This window comes from Belonocnema kinseyi, chromosome 8 (genome assembly GCF_010883055.1).
Source record: "Belonocnema kinseyi isolate 2016_QV_RU_SX_M_011 chromosome 8, B_treatae_v1, whole genome shotgun sequence".
NCBI classification, from domain to species: Eukaryota; Metazoa; Arthropoda; class Insecta; order Hymenoptera; family Cynipidae; genus Belonocnema; species Belonocnema kinseyi.
The window spans coordinates 120,274,473-120,284,085 of NC_046664.1; the positions used below are offsets into that span (position 1 = coordinate 120,274,473).

Here is a 9,613-nt window from a genome sequence, read left to right on the forward strand (position 1 = left end):
GTATACATAAATTGCCCGAAATGTTTAATTTTTTGACCGATTCTCACATGGATCGCGTCGAGAGGTATAAAAAAATATTGATTTTTTATTACAGTGGTCTACCAAAAACGATTGAAAAAGGAGCAGAGAGCAAGACGACGGCTGCAAGATCAACTGGACCTTGAAGTTAAAAGGCGTACGCAGTTAGAAGATGCACTTAAAGCTACGGGAGCCTCGATAGAACAAGTCAAAGCTATTACTGGTAAGTATTCTTATCTTAAGTATATTATATTGATGTTGTAAAAAATCCGTTTTGTTCGCGCAAGCAATCTGAATTGCTGTAACTATTAAGATTGCTTGAAACCGAGGGACTAATCACTCTCAAATCAGTGTAAACGTTAAAATTTAACGTCCACCTTACTGACGTTATTGACATTAAAAAAAAACGTATGCGCCTTATTCGCTTTAACTGAAACCGTCACACTACAAATCGCGTAAACTCATAGTGTGAATACAGTAATAGCGCTATGCAGCTATCTGACTTCTAGGGGACGCTCCTTACGAGCGGTATTTACACTGACCGCAGTAACCGTGCACAGTGACTCTATTCTCGCCCTTATGACGGGTCCTTATATTTCGTGTTTTGTTCTTTCATTAATAATATATCTGTAAACAAATCTGTAAATATATGGAATATGTTTTTGGGAATGAGGGCGAATAATTCTAACTTCCAGATCGATGAAATAATTATAATTTCAAACCAATATTTTTGACGGTTCATTAATCTAGCACCTCCCGAACCTAATTTCAAAATTCTTTATAGCTCAGAATTTTGGTCTTTTTTTGAGATTTTTTTTATACGCTATATAAAATTTTTGGGCTTCTACTTTTTTCAAAAAATTAGTTTTCTTTTGGAGGTTCTACCTTACGTAAACCTAGCACTTCCACATCCAAAAATACAAAAGAATAAAATCCAATTTCACGCGAATTTTGGGTGAACTTTCAAATTAGCAAATGAATTAATTGGCAACAAATCAATTGTTTAATTGTAGTAATGAAATTTTTAGTAAAAGAAAGCTTTTCATAATAAAGAAAACCAATATTAAAAAAGCAGTCACATTTTCAAAAAGAGTTATAAATAAAATCATGAATTTGTAACTAGAATAATAATAATTCTACCGAAAAAGGTGACCTTGCATTTAAAAAGATAAATTGTCAGCAAAAAATTTGATAATTACATTTTCAGGTGAAACAATGTTCAACCAAACTAATACGTAATGTACTCGATTGCAATGTGAAAATTTATTTCAAAAATTTGTAATGTTTAATTTTTTTTAATTTGAATTTAAAGTAAGAAAAAAAGGAGCGCAAGTAGGTCAAGGCAACAAGAAAAAAACTATAAATTATGAAGAAATGAAATACACTTCCCGCACCAAAAATAAAACTCAGGTCAATTACTGGATTTTTCCGGAATTTTTCAAGTTCGCGGACGATTCCCGGATTTCCTTAAATTTTCGCATAGTAGACACCCTGTCATTTTATTTTTATTCATCAATAAATGATTATTACTTTATAAGATTTGAATATTTGATCGATGGTTTCCATTTTTACATTATAAAAAAAAATGAACAAATTCAAAAAAACTAATAATTATGTCTTACTCCCCAGCAAACATTGTGATGTTTGCTTTATTTTTCAACGTTACATATTTGACGCAATTGATTATAATTAACTAATGACTCTCTGACTGTTTCAAAATAGTACGAGATACAAATTCACACAGTTAACACACATCTTTTTCATTGACGGGTTTTTCCCCTTCAAAATATTAGAAATACTCTGTAGTCGATCTACTGTTGTACTGCGTGACGTCATGTCTACTCGTTTGTACACGCAAAGGGTCGCTTTGTGAGCACTGCTATATATATATGGATACTGGATACGAGATAGCAGTGTATCTGCTAAAGGGAGTTTGAGGCAAATTGAAAGAGGGTTTTGACACTTAGCGCCCTCAATGGTCATTCAGTGAAGTAAGTGAAACGAGCGCGATATTCGAAATGTGTAGTATATGAGAACAAAAGAAGGAGCATATTTTATTCATTAGAAGAATATAATTGATATGTTCTACATAAAGTTTTATGTTCTCTATTCCCATTTTCATCGAGAACAATTTTTTTATAGTAATCTTTTAATCTAATTTAATTTTAAATTGATAATTAATTTCCATTATGAAAATTAAACAACTTGAAATCCAAATTTATTGTTTCTACCTTACATTTGATCTTTTTTGGTGAAAATTTATTGTAGGTTAAGTTTACAGTAGAGGGAGAATTTCTTTAGAAATTCGAATATTTGTTTGACATTTCATGTGTTTTGTGAAAAATCTTTGTTTCTCGATGCAAAAAATTAATCTTTTCGGCGGAAAATAAGTTTTTATATGAAAATTTATTTTCTTAACTAAAATTAATTTTTATAAGTGAAAATCCAACTCTCCCAATTTTTATTGAAAACAATTTTTTTATAGTAATTTTTAATTTAATTTAAATGTTTTCATGTAATTTTTCACGTATAAATATTTCGAGAATAGCTTCTTCTTGGTTAAAAATTTATTTTACTTCTATTTTTACTATACCAAGCTTTTGAGAAGTATTTTTTTTCATTTAAAATTGTTACGATATAAATGTGATTAGCAAAAGAGGTGGATGAACTGTAAATGAAAGATAAAACCGTGGCCTTTATAAAATTCTGATTATCATGTGTCAGAAATGTAAAATTTTTGAATTTTCCTACTTAGTTTAGTGAGAACGAAATTCACAGGATCTCCTTCACATTACTATTAATCTAAAAAATCTGAAGGGGAAAATTAAAATTGGCCTTTTTCGTAAAATACATTTTTCAGTTTCTCTAAAAATTAACGTTGTTTTGGCAGTTTGAAGAAATTGTCAACTTACTCTAAACAATCGGAGATACAACTTTTTGAAATGAAATTTTTGTAATTTTTTTCATAATTCGCTTGAGTTCGTGAAAAAAATAATTGATGAAAGAACAAAAAATTTTTTTCATATATTTAAAATTGGAAAATAATATTTTACGGCTTTTAAAATAAATAATAAAACACTCAATTTTTATAATATTTGTTTAGTTGGAAATTTCTAAGGATAACCATGTAAAAATGCAACAGCAAAGCAATGAAGCAATTAAAATCTAAATGTTAAATGAAACTGTGAAATAAGTTTTAGGACTGAAATTCTAATGAAATCATAGTAAATAAACAAAATATTTGTTAAAATTTGATTACAACAAAATATAGGTTTAGATTAAAAAAATTTCAAGAGATTTCCAAAGATTTTAAATAATTTCAAATATTTGAGGATGTTATAAAACATGTCAAGGAATTTTCAAATTATTTTAATAATTGAAAGGAATTTCAAAGGATTTAAAAAACTTTAGCAGGCTTATTTAAAAAAATTCCAAAGTACTTTAGAAATCTTCAATAGATGTCAAGGTGTTTCAAAAGATTTTGGAGGTTTCGATATATTTGAGAGTATTTTAAAAGGTTCCAAGGAATTTTCAATTGATTTCAATAATTTAGTATGAGATTTTAAAGGATTTGAAATATTTTAGTATATTTTTGAAATCGCAAGGAATTGTCAAGAGCTTTGAAAAACTTCAAGAGATTTTAAAGCATTTAAAATATCTTAGGATGTTTTAAAACATTCCAAGGAATTTTCATTTCATTTCAATAATTTCAATCGATTTCAAAGAATTTTAACGATTTTTTTCATATTTCGTGGTTGAAGATGGAACTACTTTGTTAAAAATTTAGTTTTTCTGCTTGGTCATTCATAAATTTAGTTGGAAAAATTTTTTGTCTGAAAATTTAACTATTTTGTAGAAAATTCTTTCTGTTTTGGGTTAACAATAATCTTTTTAAACTACAAATTAAACTATTATATGTTTGATTGAAAAGTGATCTTTTTTAGTTGAAAATGTTTGTATTTTATTGAATACTCGTCTTTCTCAGTAGAAAATTCATCTTTTTTGTCGAAAATTTAAGTATGATTAAACATTGATTTTTTGTAAACAGAATTAGTCTTGATGGAAAATAAATTTGTTTTCTGAAAAATTCATGTATTTTAATAAAAATTTATTTTTTTAGTATACATTTCAGGCTTTTGGATAAAAATTTAACTTTTTGTTAAAAAATATAACTATTTTGTTTAAAACAATTTTAACCTTTTTTTAATTTATGTATTTTCTTCAAAATTTATTTTTTTTGCAGAAAACTAATTGTTTTAGTTAAAAGTTGAACTAATATTATTAACAAATGGTCAACCAGTCATTAATATTGACATAATAATTTATAATTATAACATTAACATGGATAATATATATAATAGTAATAATATCCATTCTGCATATTATATACACCTGAAAAACATAAACTCAAAATCGACTCATGCATGAAATGAAGAATCACGCGAAACACTAAATTCGCAAATTTCTTCCATTTCTTTCAAATAGGGATCGAGACATAAATAGAAGACTTATATTTGACTTTCAGAAGAAATTCTCCATCTACTGTAAACTTAACCAACAATACATTTTCATCGAAAAAGATCAAATGTAAGATAGAACCAATAAATTTGGATTTAAAGTTGTTTAATTTTCACAAAGGACATTAATTATCAATTTGAAATTAAATTAAATAAAAAAATTACTATACAAAAATTGTTTCGATGAAAATGGGAATAGTAAAACATAAAACTTTATGTAGAACATATCAATTATATTCTTCTAATGAATAAAATATGGGATCGTCCACAAATTACGTAAGACGTTTTTCTATTGTTTGAATAAAGACGAGCATAAAATTGCTGTGAAGTTGAGAAGGACACAACGATATAAACAAAAGAAAAACGTCTTACGTAATTTGTGGACGATCCCTATGCTGCTTGTTTTGTTCTCATAAACTATACACATTTCGAATTTCGCGTTCGTTTCACTTACTTTACTGGTTGACCATTGAGAGCGCTACATGTCAAAACCCTCTTTCGATTTGCCTCAAGCCATCTCGTAACCAGTATATATATATATATATCAGTGTTTATGAGGCAGCGCAATACACAATTTTCGTTATTTCGTACGTTATTCACGTTCCGAACACTATTTTCATTCTCTTCCTTAAATTTGCGTTCGAGTTAAGGAAAATACATTATTTTCTTTAAACTTCTTACCAATATTTCTGAATAACGAGTTACATTAAACCTCGCATTAAACTCACAATGACTCCGTATCGCCTTCATTATTTACAGTAATTCTTTGCATCAATGACACTGATTCGAGAGTGATTTACCCCTCGCTTGAAACTTTATTTTTACATTCTTATCAGAGAAGGTATTAGATTTGTGTAAAATTTGACCCCCCCCCAGTTTTGATCAAATGTCCACGTTTTGAGACCCCCTGAATCCAAAAAACAGGTTTTTAGAATGTGTCTGCCTGTCTGTATGTCTGGCTGTATGTCTGTCAGTGAGCACGATAACTTTAAAAAAAATTAATCTATCAGATTACCCGTTAGTTCATTCGTTTAGTGTCCTAAACTAAGGGTCAAGTTCGTTAGCCAGCCATTTTGGATAAAAATGCAAAAAGTGGGCCTAAGTTTAATGCCAATTTCGTTAATCAGGCATTTTGGATAAAAATACTAAAAGTGAGCCCATTTTGAAAATTTTTGAGTACACCTTTCTTTATGATTCAAAAATTCTGTGTACAGTTGTTCATAGTACTTGAAAAGAAAAATGTTACTTTTCGATAGCCCTATATAATTATCATATCAACTTCTTGAATTTTTTCGAAAAATTCAAATTTTGACAGCACGAAAACTAATTGAAAATCAAAAGTTGCATTTTGCGGTCAAACTATGCAAGATAGGAAATAAAATGATAAGGCAAACATTGCGCACCCAAAAAATATCTACATATTTGTTATTAATCACTTTTTTATAGGACACGTAGTTTTTGTTTTATTTATAAAAAAAAAACATTAAAAATACAAAAATTATATTTTTAGACACAAATGTCCACGTTTTGAGACCCCCTAAATCCGAAAAATAGGTTTTTACGAAAGTGTCTGTCCGTCGGTCTGTCTGTATGCATTTATGCCTGTCTGTCTGTCAGCACGATAACTTTTGAAAAAATAATTCTATTAGATTGGCCTCTGGTACACTCTTTAAGTGTCCTAAATTGAAGGTTAAGTTCCATTGTTTCTTCAGTTTTGACCTTTGGTTGATATAATATATAGTTTCCGGTTTAGAAGGTCCAAGAAATAAAAAACACGAGCTTAAATTTGAAAAAACTTGGCGACGTTTCGGACAAAATATAGTCCCTTATCAAGCCTGTTAAAAAAAGCACAAAACTTTATTGTAAAATACAAATTTTCACAAAATTAAGATATAAATAAAACGATTAACATATAAAGATTGAGAGTGAAAATTTTTAATTATCAGCGTGGTATAAAGGTATAAGGTTATCTTTAGTAACCTGGAGAGGGCACAACATATCAACAAAAGTAGATCATCCTCTATTTTGTGAGATAAATGATGATGCTATATCGATTTTTATGATTTTTGTTGCAAGGATGAACAACAATAAAACATCTGTGCAATGGAAAAAAGAATTTTTTTTTAATTTAGTTGTATTGTATATGAAAAAAGTGTTTATGCGTATAGGATACGTTGGTTCGAAAAAATAGAAGTGAGGTTAAAAGTAAGAAAAAGTTGTGAAAAAGTCAAGAAACGGTTATCTTACCATAAGTCAAATGAGTGAAAAATTATTGAAAGTAATGACCTTCTCATTATTATAAAATTAGAGAAATATTGACATTTATCAATGAGTCAAAATATATATAAAATCGTTCAGAAGTTCTGAGAGTGAACCAGACCGTCCTCTTGTACATCGTAAACTGAAGCTAGTGTTTCTAAAGTCAACTAAGATGTGTTAGTCAATGATGTGTTCTAGAAAGCGCTGAGAAATGAACTTGTTTGAAAATATGAAAATAAAATAAAAGAGACTTTATGAGTATGTGGATTGGGGATTAGTAGATAATTTACGTTTAAGAACATATTTTTTTTTCATTGATTGGAAAATTCTTTTTTATGAAAATTAAATTATTCTAAAAATTACATAATGAGCTGTAGAAGTTAGATAAATTAGATTTCTCAAATCTTAAATTAACAGATTTCGTTTCTTTTTTGATAAAAAATGATTCAATCGTTAAGCGTTTTAAAAAATTTTTTTCTTGAGCTAGAATTTCAGGATTAGTAAAATCAAAATCATATCCAGTCTCAATTTTGTGTCTTTCTAGAGCAGTCATATTATCTAAATTAAAATCTCGGCGTGTATGTTCCTTAATTCTAAGATGTATTCTTATTTTTTTAGATGTTTCAATCACTAGAACAAGTAATGGAAAGCTCCTTACTAACTGGTATCACAAATTGACTTGGTGTGGTAGATATCTACATTTTTTATCCCAACATCCCTGGTCACAAAAGAAAGGAATGATTTTTGGACTCATAGATAGAGTGATTAAACTATCCTCTTATAATTTCAGACCACAAAATATTCAACTAGTACGTAAAACTCTAATTGATAATGGCTACCCCCAAAATATCATTAACAGATTAATAAAAATTAGGATCAACAACATTTACAATCAACAGGGTAAACATGAATCTCACATTTCTAAAGGTTTCACAATAGTTCCATATATCCCTGGTATAACTGACAAAATTGCTTCTATTTTACGACAAAGTGACATTAGAATCATTTTCAGACCAATCAAATCCAATTCAAAATTGTTTACTTCTACGAAAGATAGTTTAGACATTTTGCAAAAAGAAATGTGGTCTACAAATTTAATTGTTTAAACTATCAAGGTTGTTATGTTGGACACACAGGCAGACCTCTACATCTTAGAATTAAGGAACATACACGCCGAAATTTTAATTTAGATAATATGACTGTTCTAGAAAGACACAGAATTGAGACTGGACATGATTTTGATTTTACTAATCCTGAAATTCTAGCTAATGAAAAAAATTTTTTAAAAAGCTTAACGATTGAATCATTTTTTATCAAAAAAGAAACGAAATCTGTAAATTTAGGATTTGAGAATTCTAATTTATCTAACTTCTACAGCTCATTATGTAATTTTTAGAATAATTTAATTTTCATAAAAAAGAATTTTTCAATCAATAAAAAAAATTATGTTCTTAAACGTAAATTATCTACTAATCCCCAATCTACATACTCATAAAGTCTCTTTTATTTTATTTTCATATTCTCAAACAAGTTCAATTCTCAGCGCTTTCTAGAACACATCATTGACTAACACATTTTAGTTGACTTTAGAAACTAGCTTCAGTTTACGATGTACAAGCGGACGGTCTAGTTCACTCTCAGAACTTCTGAACGATTTTATATATATTTTGACTCATTGAAAAATTTTAATATTTCTTTAATTTTCTAATAATGAGAAGGTCATTACTTTCAACAATTTTTCACTCATTTGACTTTTGGTAAGATAACCGTTTCTTGACATTTTCACAACTTTTTCTTACTTTTAACCTCACTTCTATTTTTTCGAACCAACTTATCCTATACGCATAAACACTTTTTTCATATACAATACAACTAAATTAAAAAAAAATTTCTTTTCTCCATTGTACAGATGTTTTATTGTTGTTCATACTTGCAACAAAAACCATAAAAATCGATATAACATCATCATTTATCTCAAAAAATAGAGGATGATCCACTTTTGTTGATATGTTGTGCCCTCTCCAGCTTACTAAAGATAACCTAAAAAATTTTTTTACATTTTATGTCACTCTTATACGCATTCTCACCAAGCTTTGTTTAGGTATAACCATTTACTTTTATTATTTTACGTTTTAAACTTTTCCTTCTAACTTTATACCACGCTGATAATTACAAATTTTTACTCTCAATCTTTATATATTAATCGTTTTATTTATATCTTAATTTTTTGAAAAATTGTGTTTTACAATAAAGTTTTGTGTGTTTTTTTTTAACAGGCTTGATAAGTGACTATATTTTGTCCGAAGCGTCGCCAAGTTTTTTCAAATTTAAACTCGTGTTTTTTATTTCTTGGAACTTCTAAACCGGAAACTATATATTATATAAAGGTTAAGTTCGTTAGCCAGCCATTATGGATAAAAATTCAAAAAGTGAGCGCCTTTTGAATATTTTTGAGACCATTTTTTCAAAATTCAAGATTTCTCTGTAAGGTTATTCATAGTATTTAAAAAGTCGAACAATTTATCTAATGACTTTCTTCATAACATCAAAAACTATGAGAGTTATAGCATTTACAAAATTAAAAAAAATACACGAAAATGAACCTTTTAAGCCAATTAACGGACGATATGGAAAAATGGCTAGAACAGAAAAAGTTTGATTTCTAAATGCCCTAGAAGATTATCATAACAACTTCTTGAATTTTCTTGATAAAACAAAAAATAAATTTTGACAACATAAAAAATAATGGAAAATCCAAAAGCTACATTTTTTCATGCAGCATTTTCACAGTATCTCAAATATTCTCAAATATAATAATG

The 9,613-nt window shown here is 28.1% G+C and overlaps 1 protein-coding gene and 1 long non-coding RNA gene across 2 annotated transcripts in view; both read left to right on the top strand.

Annotated features, from left to right (window-relative positions):
* The window catches only part of LOC117178298 (dachshund homolog 2), a 1,316,001-nt gene that overhangs the window by 1,043,388 nt on the left and 263,000 nt on the right, over nucleotides 1-9,613 (top strand). Inside the window, exon 9 of the mRNA XM_033369665.1 lies at nucleotides 95-241. Coding sequence (XP_033225556.1) covers nucleotides 95-241 — 147 coding nt within the window. The remainder of the gene's footprint in view (nucleotides 1-94; nucleotides 242-9,613) is intronic.
* The window catches only part of LOC117178299, a 13,452-nt gene continuing 12,270 nt past the window's right edge, over nucleotides 8,432-9,613 (top strand). The window contains exon 1 of the long non-coding RNA XR_004467827.1: nucleotides 8,432-8,551. This is a non-coding gene — a long non-coding RNA (uncharacterized LOC117178299). The remainder of the gene's footprint in view (nucleotides 8,552-9,613) is intronic.